Here is a 20467-nt window from a genome sequence, read left to right as displayed (position 1 = left end):
GTATTTTTATTGTTGCTGACCAGTATTTGTCCAGCTGCTCGCTCCAAACTCCTGTGATGAATGATTTAGTTTCCCTAGGCAACATATTCCTATGCTCCACTTCTTGTACCATGACACAATCTCTTGCACCATCTACTTTGCTTCAGTTTAAGCCCATTGATTGTGCCCTATTCCACATGGATATGGAGGGCAGACTGTTTTGCTGCAGACTTATGCATGTCTGAGAATTGCTGCCATGTCTTCCCCAGACTTACCTGTCCTACAGAAATTGTGTCTGTGTAGTCTAATCTTCCCTTGTAAGTCCTGGCCTCCTGGGTTTTGTGGAAGCCTAGCAAAGACACTGGGATATGATCTGGCTGTCAAGTAATACATCATCTGGGAGAGCAGAGAGCACAGTGATGGAGCTACCACATGGGGAGAGATGGGGTTTAACTGCAAACAGTCTATTTACTATTCTCCTGATCCCCACCCGTGTTAGGGGTTATCACAGACACTGAGAGTCCGGTTATTCTAGTTAATTGTCTTGCCTATGTTTGCTCTAAGAGAATTCCTTCTTTGTGAGAAACAAAAAGCAAAAGCATTTAGTAGCTGCCAGTCTCCAAGTCTTGCAGTGCCAGGAAACCAGGCCAGCTCCAGCACATACTATCCACAGAAAATACCACAAAGGAATTGCTCTATGACTTTTTTAAAGAAACCTGAAATCTGCTATAGGAATGGAACCCTGCAGGGATCAAACTGTGTACTCCTGTACAGGACAAAGCTCTGAACAATCTCATGGATATCGGGAGCTGCAAGCAGGGGCTTGGACCAGATGACTTGCAGAGGGCTTTTTAATGTGGATCTGTGCTTCTGCACACAGTGGTTTCGTTCAGTTTGTCACAGCTCTGTCGTGAGCAAACGTGGTTCTGTGCAAATGAGCATGGGCTGTTAGCAGATCTTACAGAACTGCAGCTCCAGGTGGACAGAAGGTGCATTTCAGAAGCTCTGCAAAGTTCCTGGGAGATGGACAGTTCTCTAATGCTTTGGAATGCTGAAGGATGAACTAACCTGCATTTGAGCGTGACTGACTCTCCAAACAGAAGCCAAACCACTCCATGATTCTGTGATTCTGCAAGAGCTCTTTTCACCCAGAAAGCAAGTGTTAATGTCTTGGAATGAAGACATTGTCAGCTCTTGGGGATACAGGACAGTGTTACTGGGAGGAGGAAGTTTTATCCTATTGCCAGTCAGGGTGCAATGGAGGCCACAACTTCTTTTTTCTTGCCCTCCCCTTCCTTCCATCAGATGCTGTCTGGGATCTCGGATGCCCCTTATCTCTGAAATCTGTGTGATTTCTGGGGTTCTTTGCTTGTTTTTCCTCAGACCCACCGAAAGGCTCCAGTCCCATCAGCACTCTTGGCTCACACACTCCAGGCTGAACAGAAGGACTGACCACCTGCTGGCCTGGGGAGCCCTGCAGCAGCCCATAAATTCTGGGGGCTGGGGAATTAAGCAGATGCAGTAATTTTACTTAAATATGTTATTGTGGTTCTTTACTTTTACTGAACACGGGGATAAAGTAATTTCTGGTATAAATTCCCAAGAATAAGTCCACGTTCTCTGAGGATGAACTTGGCCCCTTATTTTTGTGCAGCAGAGTTCTGATTTGCAGTTTGTATTTCTTTATTTGAGGTATATGCTGACATATTATATTGCTAATTCAGGGAGAAAGGAAAAAAAATGAAAGAAAGAAACCCTCTCTAAATAAGTCTTGGCCCTGACAGAAACCTTTTCTAGTGCAGTAAACAAAATTCAGCTGATCACTTTTGCTGCTGCAGGGTTCAGCATCATTGGTTCCAAACTTTATCTGGCTGTTGTGCAGCAAGAGTGAAAATCAATCCCAGGAATGGCATTCTACTGTCCCTGTCTTGTTCTGCCCAAATTGCGCTTAACGGTTTAAAGATGTGCTGCAGAATTTCTCGGTGATTTATTCCATCTTCTCCATTGTCAGAGCAGAACTTTTTCAATTCAGAAATCTGGTTGCAACCCCATAGTGAACTCTTGCTCCTTCGCTGCAGAAATTTGTTAGCTGAGGCTAGATTAGATTTTTAGCAGCTAATCTGACTGCTGTAGGGCTTTGCAGAGTGGGGACAGAGCTGTGCTATTGGATTTGTCCAATTCATTTGACTCCAGGACTATAATTGCACTTATGTCTTACAAGGCTTTTATGGCCTCGGGCTGGCGAGCAGCAGAAAAACAAATTGGCAGTGATACAGTGAGAGTGAAAGGGAATGAAAGGCACACATTATCAGTCTCCAGGCAGCCCTGCTCTGGCAGGAAGTTTCTTGGTTAATTTACAAATAAAACTTAGATTTTAGGATGGGCGCACTGTCAGGCAGACAATGGGGATGTCAGGCCCCACTGTTACTTAGCAAAAGTAGCAGCCATGCCTCCCCAAAAGCAGGAATTCTTGGGTCAAACAGACGACTCCTCTCTGGAGCCAGCTGGCTGTGTAATGCAATTAGCAGGGAAAGGAGGTCAGGCCGAGGTGTGCACCGTGACCAGCGTCGGCGCCCTGGGCACCGGGCGTGCCGAGCCTGGAGCGCTGCCGGTGCCCGGCACGGCCAGAGCCAGGGACAGTGGGGACTGACCCCACAGTAGGGGACTGACCCCACGGTGGGGGACTGATCCCACGGCGTGTCCAAGCACCTGCAGCCCAGAGTGTGTCCATCACACTCGTGGCAGCCAAACCGCCTCCCTGGGCAGGCGGAAAATCCGCGCTCTGCCCGTGCGCCCGAGAGGAGACACAGCTGCCATTTCCAGAGCTGTGATCGCTCCACTCAGCACTGAACTGAACAGATCTGAGCTGCTCCATTCCTGGGCTCTGCTTTTTAATATCTCTCTGATTTCCTGGCTGATTTGTTTTTTTTTTTAATGTATTCTTTTCCTTTACCCCCCCAGTCCTAAACCGCATGGAGAGCACAGCCTGGAGCTCTGGCTCCACGTGTGCTGGCTGTGGGGCTTTAGACCTTTCAGCACAAGTCCTTCATGGCACTGACTGCCCCACAGCTGCTGTTTTGAATAAACAACACAGGAAAACAGCTGGCTTATTGTCACTGATAAGATTATTTATAATGGCTTTTTATCAGCGAAATTATCTTTCAGTAACAAACATTTTTGATTAGTACCAGTTTTTCCTTTGTAACATTATACCTTGTTGCTGCGACTCCTAAGGATGTGTGACTTCAAGGGCAGTAACTCAAGCTCTACAATGAGCTGCTGGCACACAGTGGGGATCCTAGCAGAGGTGGGATTCATGATCACAGGACATGTGCAAGGGTTTGAGCTCACAGCCATCACTCCCTGTCCCACACAAGCACAGTGAGCGCCAGTTCAACTGACTTCTCCCTCTTCACTGAATCCTCTTCTCTAGGCGTGGAGTGGGACAGCCTGGCCAGGCACCCACATCCCCAGCATCTGGAACCCACTGTGCACAAAGTCTGGTCACTAGAAGGATTTTGGGGGTTTTTAACACTAAATTTGACATCTTGCTTCTAATCACTGTGGCACAGAAATCAGGGTGACCATGAGAACAGCAGTTTCTACTGATTTTTTACATGTAAGAAGCTCTAGTAATAGTTCTGTTAATTGGTGGTTTTTACAAGACACGAAGGGTTCATGTTTTCTTCAAACAGAACTAAAATTACCTGTTATTCATAGGTGTAAATAAAACACAACTTTATCTTCAGTTTAATTTAAAATAAACTCTGAGAATCTCAGTCCTTCTGTGAACTGAGCTTTACTTTACTGGAGTATGAACTGTAAGCCAAGTTCACAGTTGTGACTTTTTCATTCTCATAATGTGTTGGTTTTACCACATCTCTCTCGTGACTGGGGTCCATTTTGCCACCAATATGTAGGAGTGAAAGTTTTTCCTTCTAAAGGCACTGCCTGATTCTGAAGAGGGAAGTTTGATTGGTGCATGGGCTGATGCAAGGCATGTTGGGGTAGCTCAGTTGTTATTTACCAATGAAAATCACCACTTTCTTTTCCCTTTCTTCTTTCCCCCCACACAGAGTGAAGTAGCAGAGCTTCGTTTTGGCTTCTTTGTTCGGTCTATTGTGCACATTGTTCCAGGGGTAGCACCAAATTGTGAGGGTGGGGGGTGTCTTTTAAGCTTTAAGTGGGACTTAAATTCTTTTTATGCGTTGGGCTGGCATTCTGCATGTGGATTACATTTTAACTTTAAAGCTTACAGTTGAAACCATTGTGTGAGGCTTGTACGTGATTGCCAAATAGTTTTTGCCATCTGTTAGATCACCTCCAGCTCCTCCAGTAGCAGAGCAAATACACACAGGCTCTCAGATGCATTTTGTATGTGTCATGTGTAAATTTTAGCCATATTTTGTGCAACTCTGCTCCACATAAAAAGGTAGCTCCCATAGTATTTCCCATTCTTCTCTCACTCACGTTGCCCAGATATTTTGCTGACGTTTCAAGCAGAAGCCCCCTCCAGACACAGCGAGGAGATGTTTGTGGATAATAAATTCAGTTATAGTGGTTCGTGACAGACAGTTTCTTGACATCCTGAGTCAAGGCATTTCATATTTCTGTGACAGCTGCCTCATTTTAGCTGGAATATGATGTTCTGTTGGGTAATGTTTTGTTCTAGTAATTCAGTTTTCCATCTTAAATCACTGTAGGTAATGTACATTTACATATCATGCTAATGGCTAGTTTGATAATGACTTAATTAAGCCATCAGACAACAATGTGTAGTGAATGAAGCAAATTATTGAGCTGATGCTTTCATGAGCAACTGGAGAAAAACAATATTTTAACTTTTTCTGTAATGAAATATTCCTACTATTGAGCATTGTAATTCAATTTGTGAGCCATGACCCCTCCTAAACCGTGGTTATCACTCGGATTAATAAAGAGCCAATTTGCCGTTGCAGCTTCGTCACTTGGGAAATGATGAGGTTCACATCGTCTGGTCCGAGCACACCCGCAACTACCGCAGGGGCATCATACCCACGGACTTCGGGGATGTTCTCATTGTCATCTACCCCATGAAGAATCACATGTTTTTCATAGAGATCATGAAGAAACCAGAGGTACGTTTGGGCTGCTTTGCTGGGCTTGTCATGTGTTGTGTGCAGTGAGCAGCAGTTCTGCTGCTTAGATAAAGCTCAGTGCTTTCGAGGTTGGGGGTTATTTTTTCCCCACAAGTATAAAATACAGTCTGTCCATCTCAGGCAAAAAGCTGAGCAGTGAGCTCGTACTTTAGAATTACTAACGGTGATCCAAGTGCCTGCTCATTCATTTTATGGTCACAATTCGCGCTCACAGAAACGTGTCAGAATTCTCAACCCACAGAAATCACTGTGCAAAGTGCAGTATTTAAAACCACTGTGCATTTGCAGCGTGAGGCAGTGAAAGCAAAACACTCGTGTGCTGTGGGGTCACCCTGTGTGTGGGGTCACTGTCACACAGTGGGGTGATGCAGGCACTGGGTATCCTGACAGCAAACAAAATGTTGAAGGTTCACTATTTCATGGTTAAATCATCGTTTGCAACCACATTTGAGACATTTTGGGGGGGGGGAAAAGGCATTTGTTTTCAACATAGCAGGGGTGTGTGTACGTACATCTGTGCACAGGTATGAAAAAGCCACTGCAGTAAATGGTTGTCTGGTACATTATGGACGCAAAAATGTATATAAAATACACTTTGTGACAGTAATCAGTGTGATAAATACCGTTTCCCTTGTGTGATGGACAGTATTTGTCCAAGAGAGTAACCAGCTGTGGCAAATGCCTTCATCAGGTGACGTATTTACCAGCTGTAGACAGTATTTTTTGAGTTATGAATGATGGAGTTGTTAGATATTGACAACCAGTGGTTTGTCAGTAGATGTTTCAAACTTGAAAATTTTCTGACAGTGGGGGATTTTTCCTTACATTTGCCATTGAGCTCTGCAATTTACTTTTTGGGCATTTTGTTTTCCCAACGGAACATTAAGAGCTAAGAATTTAGCGTGAGGAACACGCTTGAGACTTCTCTGGAGCAACGGAGAAAAGCTGTGTCATCTTACATATTAGTCAAAAGCACCCGACGGGCAGCCAGAATAAGAGCTAACTGGAAATTTAGTGTTATCCCTACATTTAAAGTACAAACCATTACAATGTAATAAAATTAATCCAGACATTTCCAGGGCAAGTGTGGCTGACCTTTTGTTCACCAGCTACTGACCCCAGGGTGAATGAAAGAGGCTTGCAGAGAGAAATGTCTGTTGTTTGGCTTCAGTCCCTGGTATTTAAATTGCATTCCCTAATCGAATGAAAAGGCTGTCCTCTCTATCAGGTTACAGAATCCATGGCAACATTTGGCCTTTTATATCCATAATGTTAGCCTTTTTGTTTGCAGCCAAGTAGAGACACCTGGAGCAATGTTAACATTAACCGCTTTAGCATTAATAGCTTCATTATAGAAGAATTTCTGATCAGATAGCTGTTACTTTTGTTATGTTGCTTCAGCTTGTATTGTTTTCATTTTTGATCTCCCTGCTTGGCAACCGGGCAATGATTTGCAAATTTTTTTTGTCTTGATTAATTAAGCAATATAATTATCAGGAACCGTGCTGCAGTCTTTGCCCGACAAAGCTTCGGGGGGAAGACAATAGTAAGTCTGTTAGTGTGAATGCATTCCACGCGTCACAGATGCACGAGGATATTGGGAACAATGAGAGGAAAAGCTGCCTGCGAGAGGGGACAAAGCATGCCAGGCAGGCTCCGCACTGCACATACCGCCAGGGACATGCTGCGGGTTCCCTGGGACACAGATGCCTCGTTAGATTGCAGCTCGTCATCAGAGATTAATTCTCAGCCATTTGGTACAATAATTTACCCATTCCCCTCTCTTTTAACTAGTGCTGCTCGCCGTAGAGGGGAAGGCTTTGTGCTCGGAAGGTTTATTTAACCTTGCCTACTTTTACTGCGGGCAACAGAAATAATGATTTTTCTGTTGGAAATTGGAACGAAGCAGGTGTTTGCAGTGGGCTGAATATTAATTTTTGCTTCGTGGGTAACTCGCGGTGACATTTGGAGTACTCGCAGGAGGGGATCTTTGCCTCTCCCCTTGTTTTTAATTGATTCCTGTCAAAGCAGCCTGTTTGTTATAACCATCCCAGCCCCGCTCTCCTCGGATGGTGTTTAATGCCGGGGCACGGAGCCGTGCCCAGCGGGGAACGTGCCCCGTGCGTTCCGCTGGCCTCCCCCCAGAGCCCTCGCTGGGGCAGAGCCCCTGTACAGATGGAAGCTGACGAGATGCAGCTCCATTGACTTTAATGACCCTCGGCGAGGCCGCTGGATCTGCTCGGGAATGAATAATTCCCAGCTTTGTGTCCGCGTGGTCCGGCTGTGCCGCGCTCGGATCGCAGCGGGTCTGCGGAACCCTCGGCTCCTCTCTCCGTGTGGGGAGCATATGCAGGGGAGTGTGTGTGTGTAACATAGACACACCTCGTCCATAGCTTCTGTCTATAAATTCTGTAGTGCTGTGGTAAGAAACTCTGCCCCGCTCCCCAGCTCCAGGTGGGTCTGAAACAGAGGCACCAAGTCCTGTCAGCCTGTCCAAAAAGCCTGACGGGGAATTCCCCTGCGCCGGTAGCATCTGCTGCTCTGACTTTACATATCTGGTGTTTGGGTGGCGGTATAATTTTAATACTAGTATGTACTTAACCTCCTTATTTGTGCTTAAGAATATAGTTTTACATCCTTTTCTCCTGTTGTCAATACTTCTAAACAGAGCAGGGGGTAAAAATTTCACTTAGAAACTTGATGCTCTGGAACATTATCATTTTGGTGGCATAGATTTTCCTCTGTCTCCTTTCTTTTCAACTGCCTGGACAGTAATGCCAGCAGTAAATAAAAATCAAAGGCAAAACCACTATGGAAACATTTTACACTAATCTATTTTTGGGGGTGGGTAATTATTTTAAGTAAAGGAATGACAGAATAAGTGTGTGAAGAGACAGCTGTCATTTGCAGATGTTATATTAACCCCAAATTTCTTCTGTAATTCATTGCCACTTCTAATTAGAGGAATTCCCTAGATGCAGGGGATTTATACTATTCCCTTTGTCCATTTATTGAATGACTGTCACAGTCACCCACAAGCAGTTGCAGAAGAATAATAGAGGGTATTTATTTATGTGATAAGCCTCTGTACAGATGGAAAAAATCCATAGCTTAAATATTGATAATTTCTGCTGGCTTCTGTTTAGGGCTTTGGCTGGGGGGTTGGTTTTTTTCATTTTGAGTTTGTGAAAGGGAAATGAGTTTGAATACTTGTGAGTCCTAAAATTCGTTATGTATTTAAACAGCAAAATTTTCTGGGTTTGGCTGGCCGGGCCTGTTATGTGTCTGCAATTGCAGACATGGTTGACTTTCAGAAAGCATCTCTGGTACTTGGTGTGGCCTTTCTCTGCAGAGCCCTGGGTCCCCAGGGGGCATCGTAAGGGGAGTTCCTCTGGAGGTGACCCTGACAGGGCAGTGTTGGAGCACCTTGATGTGCTGGGCTGGGCCTGTTTGTGCCTGTCCCAGCTGTGTGTTCTGCCCCTCCGAGGGGGCCCTGCTCTGCCACCTCCTCTGCCTTCCACACACCTCCTTATCTTGGTCCAGCCTGAGGTTTTTTTCCTTTTCCACAAAGTCTGTAGAAGGAGTTTATAGAGGACTGTCTGAAGCAAATACGTCTTTGCAAAACCTCCTGCCAACGTTGGATTCAGCCAGTGCATCAGGGTGTTGTGTTGGGGTCCCAGAGAGGAAACAGTTCTTAGTATCTACTCCCCATGGCATATCGCTTGCAAATTCACAGAGGGACTTGGTTCCTGTGTGAAACAAGCTCGTGTTACCCAGCTGAATGTTCTATGAGATGGATATCCACATACAGCGTGCTGAGGGCAGCGATGGTGGATTTAAAACTTCCAAACCTGGAGCATGAATGTCACACTGGAAGTTTCAGTGTGTGGAACAACGTGCTCAGAGTGGTTTATGGCAAAATGCTGCACCCCTCTCCTGTGGTGGTTCTGAGGCCTGTTTCTCTGTTTTGGGTCCCCAGGTGCCGTTTTTCGGGCCTCTCTTCGATGGAGCGATCGTGACCGCGAAGCTGCTGCCAAGCCTGATCTGTGCCACCTGCATCAACGCCAGCAGAGCCGTCAAGTCCCTCATCCCGCTCTACCAGAGCTTGTATCCTTTCTCCCAGGGGGCAAGGCTCCCCTTGGTAGGGTTCTCACTTCAGAGCATCCTTCGGCAGAGAGGTAGGCTTGGATGAAAATTCTTCCTCTTTGATTTTATTGGCAAGGGTCAGTGCTTTCTTCGTGTCCAGCTTGATGTTTTCAGTGGTTCACACCCAGTTGCCCAGTGTTTTAAAAATAAAATGGTAACATCACAGGAGTGCTCTAACCAGCAGCTTCCATCTCACTGCTGGCGGACTGGACTTAGCACTAGTGCTTTGAACTGTGAGTAATGATTGTTATCAGTTTTCCTTCACGCTGATGGACGTTACCAACTGTGTCTGTCAGGCTGATGCACAGCTCCGCCGTGTTCTTACTTTGTTCAAAGTTCTACTCCAGTTGACTTCACCTGGATTCATTACTTTAGTAAGACAGGTGGGATTTGTCCTTGGATACAGATGTTTCAGTTTCCAAATTCTGGTTTCATTCTAACCACGCCTGTATTTGGGCATTTTCAGAACCTGTTGTCCAGCAGTGACTGGAAGGTAACCAGAGGATGTGCTCTCTGGGACAGGAGTTGTGACACAGGCTTTTATTCTAGGGTGCTGCACAGACCCACAGCACGAGCACTGCTTTTCACTCATTCCAGGATTTTCTCGTAATGCCATCAGACATTTTATAGCTTGTTTTGCTAATCACATCACTTATCTCAAGACCAACACTCACTGCACTTTACTTTCTCTGGGGAGCTTTTGATTTGAGTATTTTTCTAACCACGTGACTTTGAGAAAGTGTTTGTCAGTGAAATGTTTTGATCTTTGAAAGAACATTAATGAATTAGTTTGAGATGCACATTTTTAAAACACAGGATATCCTCAAAGTACTGGCTGTTTTTTTTAAAGACTAAATTTTAACGAGTATACTTTGCAAAAGTCATCATAAATTAAAAGTAGCCCTGTGGTTAAATAGATTTGTATTTTATTAACTGAATTGTGTGCTCATGGTAAAGCAAAGGCAGTTGGTGGTTGTACAAACCGTGGCAGTGCCTGACAGGTGAGTCAAGACTTGCTGACTTTTCTGCTTCTGTTTCATGAGAGAAATGTAGCAAATTCCTAAAACTGTTCTGTGCAGAATTCGGTGTGTTTCTCAGTCAGTGGACAGTACTAGAATACAGGGTAGCAGAACTAACATACGCAGCAGCAGTTACAGTAACAGAACAATTCCAGCCCCTCGCTCCCGGCTGGAGCCCTCCGGTTCTGACCCCCCTCAGCTCTGGGCTTTTCAGCACTTTGTGAGCGAGCAGAGCTCACCAGCTGGCCGTGCTCCTGCTTTCCAAGGGGGTCTCCCCCGGGGTCCCTGCGTGTCCCCAGGGCGACAGGAGCAGCACAGACACGGCAGCACAGGGCACTGCTCCGCACAGGTTGGGAGCAGCATCTGTCCCCGCATTCTTTTCCGCCTTTTTTTGTGGCTGCTTGTGCACCAGTGATGTCTGTAGTGAATCAACTGCCACTTGTCTGTCTGATAAATGGAAGTGGATTGAGAAACTCCTGAAATAGGGACAAAGGGAATGTGGTGGGCAGATCCCATCACGATGACACTGGAGCAGGAGAGAAAGCTATCCATAACTCATCCTACAGATAATGATGCACTTTGAGATATACTAAAATCCATAAAAGAGACAGCAATTGGAATATGAGTGTGTAGATGTGTAAAGGTGATGTTTGAGCCCAGTGGAGCCACATTGCTCCACAGCTTCCGAAGGGTGAGTGACTCCACTCCAGTGTTTGTTTGCCAGCTGCTCTGAGGAGAACAGGAGGGAAACGGACACAGCAATGCAAACAGTAAATGAAAGTGCTTTTATCAGGCTGGAGATGGAGATAACTCAAAAATGCCAACGGGAAGGAGAAATAAAAAGCAATAATCCTGGCAAAGTAAGGGGAGTTTGGTACACACCAGTTGTAACCGTGCAGTTGGGGTGAGCGCTGAAGGCTGGAGTGAGGCAGAGCTGAGGATGATTTGCCACTTCTCCTTGGCACCCGGGTCCTGTGTAAAGGCACCACCCGTGCTAAGGGTCAGTAGCTAAAGGTGTTTTGATTCAAGTGTGGATAGAAATGGATCAAACCCTGGTGCCAAGGGTTCAACAGCAATACGGTGCTGAGTCCCTGGGGCTCGTGCTGGAGCAGTGGCAGGGTGTGAAGTATCTGCTGGGGCTCTGCTCCTCATCCTCGCTCCTGCCCTGTGCGGTGCAGGGGGCTGGGGCCGGTGAAGGGGGCCATGGGAGGACAGGGACAATGGTGGTGGCCACAGGGACACCGGGCTCGTGGTGGTGGCCACAGGGCGACAGGCCGTGCTGCCGGCACGGGGCTGTGTGCTGGGGAGCTGGGGCAGCGCCCTGCCAGCAGTGGCAGCTGAAGTCACTTGTTGGAAAGTCTGTAAACTCCAGCTACAGCTGCACTTGTCAGGGGCTGTAAGGGAAGTGTAATCAGCCACAGAGATTAATTTGCATCTCAATTAGGAAAGAGTCAGGAGGAAGCATAGGGTCTGTTGCTGGAAGGTTGTGGAAGAAATCTCATCAGGCACAAAAGGCTCCCGACTCGGTGCTCCAGTGAGCGGAGGACAATATCCGAGTCCGGTTTCCATGGGGACCAGGACCGCAGAGCCGCGGGAGCATCTCGCTGCGCCACAATCGCTTGGTCATGATGACACAAATTCCACTGTCCTACCCAAATACAGTTTTCTGTTGGAAATCTCTTTGAAAATGAAGAAGGTAACTATGGCAGACCACATCAGACTTTTTCTGATCTATTTTTTATGTTTATGTAGCTGTTTCTGTTTTAAGGAATTCATTAGGGCAAGAGAAATATTCATTCAAAAATAATTAACTTTATTTAAACTTCAGTTTAAAGCCGTTCTGGCTGCAGGTTCTTTGTGCCCATCGAATGGCACGTGATGGCACTGCGAGGGAGCCAGCCCAGGGTGGTGCATGCACAGCTCAGTTGTCTTTGGAACAGTGAAAGCCCCCTGTGTCTGTAGCTGCTGCAGTGCTGCCATGGATGAGTGTGCATCAGGGTATGTTCAAAATTCCCATTTTATTCCTCCTTGGTGCCGTGGAGCACTGAGGCTGAGCGGCTGCAGCCCCTGCTAATTGTGGCTCTTGCCATCCTTGAGTAACTGCTGAGTGAGGCAGTGTGCTCCAGCAGCCTCTCCAGGCTGCTTTTCTAGGCAGTAACTGTGACTTTAAATACGCCTGTGATTTACAGAAATCATGAGCAATAAGGTGACTTAAATTTTATAAGAACATGATATAGTAATATTTAAGCTTACTAAAATTGCTGTATAAAAAGGTAGATATCTCTGCAGGGTTTTGAGAGCATTCGAGGCTCCTTTTTATGTGCTGGGGAAAGGAAGGAACAACTACTCACAAACAAAAAATTATATATCAAATCTAAGTGAGGGTCTGTTCAGGATCCAGCAATGCTTTGAATATTTCAAAACCTGGTTGGGGTGGTGCTGTAAGGCTGCATCTCCAAGCTCTCTTGCAGCTTGTATGGAGTGAGCTGTGTGCTGGACAGGGGTTTTGAATGCTTGTGTGATCTGGAGTGCATTGCCCCAAGCTGCAGAAGGACATGTCTCTGGGAGCTGGGCTTGTCTGTACAGATAAATACTGGGGGGAGTCAGGGTTTGGATTGAAGTATAGTGGGTCTGATGGACAGCTGCTGTCTGAGCTGACAGTTTCTGAGTTCAGGAGCTGGTAAAACCTTCAAATACGAAAATGCAACTAGTTTGGCAGGTGTCAGGCACTTTGGTTGGCCCATAATTTAATGCTTGTAGCCAAAAAGACTTTGGGATTTGGGGATAGTGATGTCTGAGCAAAAAGCTCCCTTAGAATAATGCCCAGGGTGTTATTTCTATTCTCTTACCACTCTGGGGTTTTTTCCTCCACCAGTGCAGAAAGCTCTTGTATACTCCCAGTCCTGCCTGGTCTCAGTAACTGAATTTGAAGAAAAATAGGAAAAAATCCCAACCTGTCTGAAGTGTTACCTCAGCCTTGACCAGCTCTTTGTCAGCTGCCTCGGGGAGGGTGGAACATGTCCCATGTGCCAGTGGGCTTCTTCCCTGCGTTCTTTGGGGATTCCTGGTGATCTTTGAACTATTTCCTTTGCAATTAAAGCTACATGTGTCTTCCTGTGAATGAGTAAATAGGGAGTTAGTTCCTGTTGGGGTTTTTTAACACATTGAGTATAAAATTATTTCTGTAAACAATCCCACTTTTAGGATAAATTGCTTTGGTCTTATGGATAGAAAAGGGGTTTGACCTCATTCTGCCTGTCGATTTCTACATGTTTTTTGTGCTCCTCTCTAATACCTTGACTAGAGTGCATTGCTCCCCCCTCCAGGGGAGGAAGAAGTAGCTGATGGGGTAGGCATGGAGACCCGTGGCTGTCAGCCACAGCTCCTGCTGTTGAAACTGTCCACTTCAGGTGCTGTTCCTGGCAATAAAATCCTCACAGATCTCTGACATCAGCTGTGCCACTTATGCTTTTTCAGTTAATATAAATAGAATTATAGAGGGGCTGACCGAAAACCACCATGGCAGTTTGTGGCCTGGTTTCTGGAGTTGTTCACATTACATGTTGTTCATTCAAAGAGAAAGCCTGAAGGTAAAAGTGTGAATTTCTTGTTCAGTTTCTCATGTTTAGAGCACTTTGACATAACACATCTGCGTGTCCAGCACTGGAGCTGTCTGTGCACTGGAACAAGCACAAACGAGCACGGTGGGGATGAGAACACTTTACAGAATATCTGAGCACTGGATGTCACCATTTCCCTGCTCACAGTTTGCAATCCTGCTTGTGGGCCAGAGGAAAACATGGCCCTTACACTGGAGAAGTAATTTGATACATGAGTAACTTCCCGTTTTTTCCACTGTAGTGACCATGGTGTGCCTGCTGACCTGCAGCTCAGTGGGGCAAAGCCAAAACTCCATCTAAACATGGAACACAAAAAGATATCCATAACTGTAATTCATTTCAGTGCATCCAGATATTGACATACTAATATGTAGTAGATGTGTTAATACCTGGAATTGAGAAGATTAAGCAAAGAACATCAGTTTCGAATTCTTAATTAAATCCTTTTCTTGGTTTAAGCCAATTTCTGATTAACCTCATATAGAGTGCCTGATCTGCTTACCTGCTTTATCTGGAAAAGAAAGGAGTTTGCTATGATGGACTTAATTGTGTGAATGGCTGTCAAATGTTCTGGAGTTGCATGTGGTGTCAGATACATTTTGTGTCCCTTTCAAAGTGTGTTTTGTGGCGCTGGCCTTCAGAATTCTGCTGTGGGTACAAGGGGGTGTTTGCACCAGGAAAATGAGATGGAAACCCCGTTGCTCCTTTTAGAGAGGGTTCACAATTTGTTCCCTTATTTCATCCCGAGAAGTTATGCCCTCCAGCTATATCGATGCTGTTAGAAATTGCTATGAAATTCTAAAGCACGTGTCACGGGAGCTGTGACAATTTAAGTGACATGGCATCTGACAGTTTCTGCCGAGTGCTCGGCTCCGGCTCCCAGGAGTGTCTGTCTGTGGTCAGTCCTGTGCCACCGTGGCTGCGGAGAGCAGCAGGTCCCTCGGTGCCCGTGGGGAGGGTCCCGCTCCGGCCGGAGCCGAGGGAGGCCGAGGAGCGCGGCGGGGGCTGCGCGGGCAGCACCGAGCTCCCGCCGGAGCCGATCGATGGCCGGGCTGCCTGTCTGCGCCGCCGCCTCCCCTCCTCGCAGCGAGAACCTTCTCCAGGCAGCGATCGATGCCTCTAATCTGCTCCAGCCTGTAATAAGTCATGCGAGGCAAAGCTTTTAGGTGGCATTACATGGGATTGTGGAGGCGGCTCCTCAGCTCTCATTCACAGAGCTCTTCATGGACTCGCAGAGAATCTACTGCATCCCGCCGGTGCATATCTAAAGAGTGTAAAATGCTTCTGCAGGTCTGAGCTCCACATGCTGCTGTGGTGTGTGGGCACAATGGGATCAGATTTCTCTGTTTTCTGTTGCGTGTCCATCCCTGTCCCTGCTCACGGTCCCTCGTTAGACACAGGGCTTGTTCCCGCACTGCTGGGGCGGCAGGAAGGCAGCAGGGGGAGGTTTGCATGTTAACAGTGCAGTTTATTTTCCTGCTCTGTCATGAGGCCATCGCTATTCTTCCCCATGGCTGGAAGCTGTGAAAATCACTGAAGGTTGTTGAGAAAGCCCCGGGCTGATTTTGTCGCAGAGTTGTAGCCGGCACTGCCCGCTGCCCCTCCTCACGGTGCGGTTTGGTTGGTGTAACCCCGCTCTGCCAAAGCGCTTCCCGGCCGGCTGGGCTGGAAGGAGGCTCTGCCTCCCAGTGAGCCTGCGGGGCACACGGTGAGTCAGCCTGGGACAGGGCTTTGTTTGTCCGTAGTAAGCATTCCTTTCACAGGGAGGTGTGAACTCAAGCTCCCCTCTCTTCAACTGAGGTACACAGAGGTGCAAACACCTGTCCCTTGGTGCTTAATGATTTGTCTGGGGTTAGACAAAGAACCTCCAACTTGTGTTTCACGAGAGGCTCTTGTTCTTTGGTTCTTTGACAGAAGCAAAATCGTCATATTTGGGTTACTTACCAAGTACTTCTTTCCATCTTGTTGTGGTTTTTGGTGGTTTACTGATTTTTTTTTTTCACTTATACACCAGGAGAGTCAAAGGGGTTCGTATTTTGTGTATTTTCAAAGTAAGTTTTGGTGATTTTGCTGTTCCACCCCTGTTAACTTTGAAGGGATTTTTCTTTCGGAAACTTGAGTCTGAACTCCCAGGACTTGCTGGGGTTACTTTTGTTTGTTTGTTCTGTCAGGAGCAGGTCGCTAAAAGCCCAAGCAAGTTGCGGTTTCCCTGAGCGAGGCCGTGCTGCCGGAGGGCTGTGGCCGGCCCGAGGTGCCGGTCGTACGGGTGGTGCGGGGCCGGAGAGCGGCGGGGGCGCGGGCCGAGCCCTCGCAGGGCCGGGCGGGCCCCGGGGTCGCTCCCCTCGGCGCGGGGCTTTGTGCGGCCCGGCCGCCTCATTAGCATGCTGGCCGGGCGAGCCGTGCTCCGCTGGCTTACCAGCTGTTCCTGCTGCTCCCGACAATGTCCGGCGTGCCGGGCTGGGCGCGCTCCTGCCCCGCCGCCGCGCGCAGACAGCCTTTCCACTGGGGATGCCCACGTGGCCGCCCGGCAGCAGCGGCACCGCGAGCGGAGCCGGCCCTCGCATGGCATATGGTGTCTGGATTCATACAAGATGCAAAACTATTCTGCCGCTAATGCACAATGACTCATAGCATTGCTAATTTTTCCAACAAAAGCCCACTTCCACACCCACACTTTTAACCCCTCAGGCTAAAAAGCCTCTTCTTTAGTTTCAAAGCCTTGGAAATGTAAGGAGGTGGCTTCTGGATCAATATCTGAAACCCTATATTTATTTAAAGCATATGCACGCTCTAACGCTTATTTTAAATTTCAGTAAAAGCCAGTTTGCAAATCGCTGCCCTAACATGCAGTAATTTTTTTTGTTTCACAGTGGATTCATTGTCAAATGCTGGGAATTTTACATTTTCTGATAATTAACATATTAAAAAAAATAGTCAGAAGTCACCATAGATAGTGAAAAGTTGTTTTCATCTAAGAGAGAATCCCGACATTGTAGCTGGTGAATCTTCAAGGACTATATATTCCAGCGCAAGTTCCCAAGCTGTTTGGTGTAAGCAGCTTGTAATATTTGGGGGTCTTTGCTATTTACTGGCTCTTTGGGGAGAATAATAATGCACTTTTCAACTAGAGGGAGCTACTGGTATCCCTGATGCTGATTCTTAACCTTCCAGTCTAATTCCTTTGTGCAGAACGTACGGCGATCGTTTCGACGTTTTAATAAAATTAAGTTAAATTACCCTGAGTAATTTAGATTAAAAGGATGCGTCTTAATTCTTACAGTGTAATCATCAAATTAAACTGCGAAATTCAGGGAAAACTAAAGCACATCCTGGCTGCGTGGCACACGGGGGCTCGGCATGAATGTGGAATTATATAGGTCATGAAAAGGCTCGTTAGGAGGGAGTGAAAAGCCGCGGCTCGCGCACCGCTGTTCCGAGACAAAAAGCAGAAGGGAGGTAGGAGCCCAGGGCAGGAGCGGGCGCGCGGCGGGATCTCCCGCTCCCTCCGGCGCAACAAAGGAACAAAGGGACCTGCGGGCGAGGACGGAGGTGGCCGAGCTCGGCGCTCGGGCTCCCCGGGAGCCACTTGTTACGGCCCCCCGCGGGCAGTGCTGCAGCAGGTGAAGGCTCCTGCGGGGAGGGATGGAAGAAGGCCTGGCTCTGGAAAGTCTTTCCTAGGGGGTGGTTTGAGGGCTCCCGTGGGGATGGTGGTTCCACACCGGCCTGCAGTGGAGTTCCCAGTGGATCTGGTGGGATGCACCGTGTGCTCACCAGGGTGCTGACCTTGGAAACAGCGGTTTCCATCCAGCAGGGCCGTTGCTGTGTCCCCGGAACCATGTGTTTGCCTCTCTGTGGTGGTGGGAAGGTGCAAGGGGTGCAGAGAGCAGATGCACACGTGGGCATTTCCGTGGGCACATCCCCAGTGCTCCGGGACTGGCAGTAGTACAAATGTGTAATTGCCAGTACAGGTTTCCACCACTGTCCAACTCCTTCTCTTTTGAAGGAATAAACCCTGACTTGAGTGTATGGTGTCCACGAACCACACGTGTTGCAATTGTATGATTAAAAGTTAAGGAGTAGCTTTCTAAACAGGAAAAATGTTTTTAGGTTTAGCTTTGAATTTTCTCGGTGACTTAGTTTCTCTCTTTTTGAAAATGAGCAGCTGAACTGGGTGTTGGCCATGCTTGGAGGAGGTGACCCAGAACACCACCTGAGTCCCCTCCAGCCTGATGTGTTCTGTGCAGCTGATACTAAGAGAAGGAGGCCCAGGTTTTTTTGTGCCTATTATATAAAACCTAGTTTTATGGCAACACCATAACCTTACATCGTTCCTTAGAGAGGAAAGGCTTCCCCTTTACCTGGGCTTGAAAAACTTTGAAAGCCATCCGGTTATTGGGGATAGAAACATGATGACAGCACGAGAGAGGAACAGGTGAAAGCTACCTTTTGTAGTGGGTTTACTGGCTGGCATGTTGAATTTGTGTTTTTTTTTTCCTCAGCATCATACTTGTGTGTGTATTTCCCAGTACGATTAACTGCAGGGTTCTGGTGTATAAACAGGAGCAGATGGCTTTTAATGATTTCTTAAATCTAATGCTTAGTAACAATCTAGTGCGTGTACATTATTTTCTGTTAAACAAAATCCCAGGTAATTTGCTGAGTTTTAATACTTCTTTGAATTGGCCTGGCCCAGGTTTCTTTGGAAAACTGTAACTTCTGCTGAACATCTGGCTTTATGGCCCCTCTTTGGGCTCATCCACCTCGCTCATTTTCACCTGTGTGACTGTGGATGATCTAACACCTTGCTGGCCTACAATTTGTTGGCTTCCTTAAATAAAACAGGCTTTCCCCCACCCACCTTTCGGCTGGGCAGGGCAGTGTTGTTCAGGCAGCAGTTATTCAACTTAAATCTCAGTGATACCTGTGTGACAAGCTCGGGGTTAGCTCAGCTTCTCAGTGCTGCGAAGTCTTAACACCAAAAATGTGTCATGAAAGTGAATTCATTACAACTTAAGCTCAAGCTCGGAGGCCCTTTGCTTTTCACGTGTTCCTGAAAGCTCTTACCTGAACTTGTGCTGTCCCTGTGACCCTGATTAGCTTTCTGGTATTGAAAGGGGACTCCTGAGGGCTGTGCCTGTCAGAGTGACGCTGTTGAGGCCACACAAGTGTGGCCGTGGGGAGGGTGATGGGAGCACAGGGCTGTTACTGTGGGGAACGAGCCCTGAAGCTGATGCTCAGAGACTGCACGTATGATAAGAGAACAGGGCCCTGTACTACGAATTTCTGCCTCCACCTCAGCACCTTCCTCTGCCCGCTGCCAGCCTCTACTGCAGCTGGGAGATTCAGGGCTCTGAAAGCACTGTTTCTCACAGGCAGCTCCAGTGGTAAGAAATAGAAGTGGCTTGGGATTATTTTTTTGTCCTCAATTTTTAAATAAAACACCATGTTATTGGAAGTTTTTGGAGTTGTAGGAATAGCAGTTACACCCACACATACCAGTCTGAGTAACCCCTGTGCTCTACACCCTGGGAGGAGTGACCCAGCCCTGGGCTGTCTGGGGAACAGTGCAGCCCTCCTCGTTAACTGCCTGGGCTGTCAGGAGAGAGGGATTGTTCCAATCCAGAGGAACTGTTTTAACTCAGAAACCTTTTCTTTCTAGGCTTTCGCAGAGCCTGTTGGGTTTTGTGCTCCTATGTTTTATGACTTGTTGCCATGATAATTCAGCTCATCTTACAGGTTTCTCTAATTGTGATTGATGTCTAATCATTCATTTTATTGAACCTCATTAAGGTCTGCGAACCTCTGTCCCAACTTACAGTAATTAGAGCCCAGATAGCCATTCCATCTGTTCCCAAGCACTGGTTAATTAATGAACTTTTAACGTGTTCTTTGCCTTGTAAAAGCCCTCGGTATTCTCAAGTTGCTGAATAGGATTTGCATGCCAGCATTTCCGTTTGTTTTAAATGCCACAGCAACGTGCAGTTTGGAATCCCAAAAGTCAACACACAAAGTCCTGGGATCTCGGAGAGCAAAGTGGAGAGATTTCACTTTCTGTTCCCACTTTGCACATCAGTTACAGTATCTGTAAAACTGGGGTTTGCAAACAAACGGCTCACGTGGACTTCAGGGTTCTTTAGTGCCCTAAACAACAGGTTTGGATCTTCCCTTGTAGCACTAAAGAAAATATACAGATACTGGTAAACAAAACGTTTCATTTTTCATGTTAGCACTCGCTAGAAAACGTGAGAAACATGATACCTGCAGACACACGTGTCCCTCCCCTTGTATTTCATCCTTTTGTTACATTTTGAGCACCAGACATGAGGCAGCTTTGTTAGTTTTTTATAGTGTTCACTATAAGGAGATTTTAGGATGGAGTGGAATCCTGGTGCTGCTGGAGATGTCAGAGAGACTATTGTAGTAATGGTCCAGAATTGGGAGAAAACAGCAGGGCCCAGAAAATAGCAGGTCCTCAGTGTTTCTGTGCTTCACCTCTCTGTGTTCTGGCTGTGCAGTAACATGCTGAGTCAGTGATTTATGTACAGTGAATAAATCGCTGCATTTT

At 46.9% G+C, this 20467-nt stretch overlaps 1 protein-coding gene across 5 annotated transcripts in view; it reads left to right on the top strand.

The window, feature by feature from the left end:
• The window catches only part of RALGAPA2 (Ral GTPase activating protein catalytic alpha subunit 2), a 95159-nt gene that overhangs the window by 49478 nt on the left and 25214 nt on the right, over window positions 1-20467 (top strand). For 4 of the 5 annotated variants that reach the window (XR_003537410.1, XM_027704159.1, XM_027704160.1 and 1 more), the window contains 2 exons: window positions 4938-5096; window positions 9097-9224. Coding sequence is in view for 4 of the 5 variants with exons in the window: in XM_027704159.1 (XP_027559960.1) it covers window positions 4938-5096; window positions 9097-9224 (287 nt within the window). In the remaining variant the exon portion in view is untranslated. Of the gene's footprint in view, window positions 1-4937; window positions 5097-5995; window positions 6166-9096; window positions 9225-20467 lie in introns of those variants that run through there. The other variant, XM_027704162.1, reaches the window with a different exon arrangement.

The sequence above is a fragment of the Neopelma chrysocephalum genome, unplaced genomic scaffold, assembly GCF_003984885.1.
Source record: "Neopelma chrysocephalum unplaced genomic scaffold, ASM398488v2 Primary Assembly neopelma1_257, whole genome shotgun sequence".
In the NCBI taxonomy this organism is placed as follows: Eukaryota; Metazoa; Chordata; class Aves; order Passeriformes; family Pipridae; genus Neopelma; species Neopelma chrysocephalum.
The sequence above is the reverse complement of the archived record's forward strand: the minus strand, read 5'-3'. Positions and strand labels throughout refer to the sequence as shown.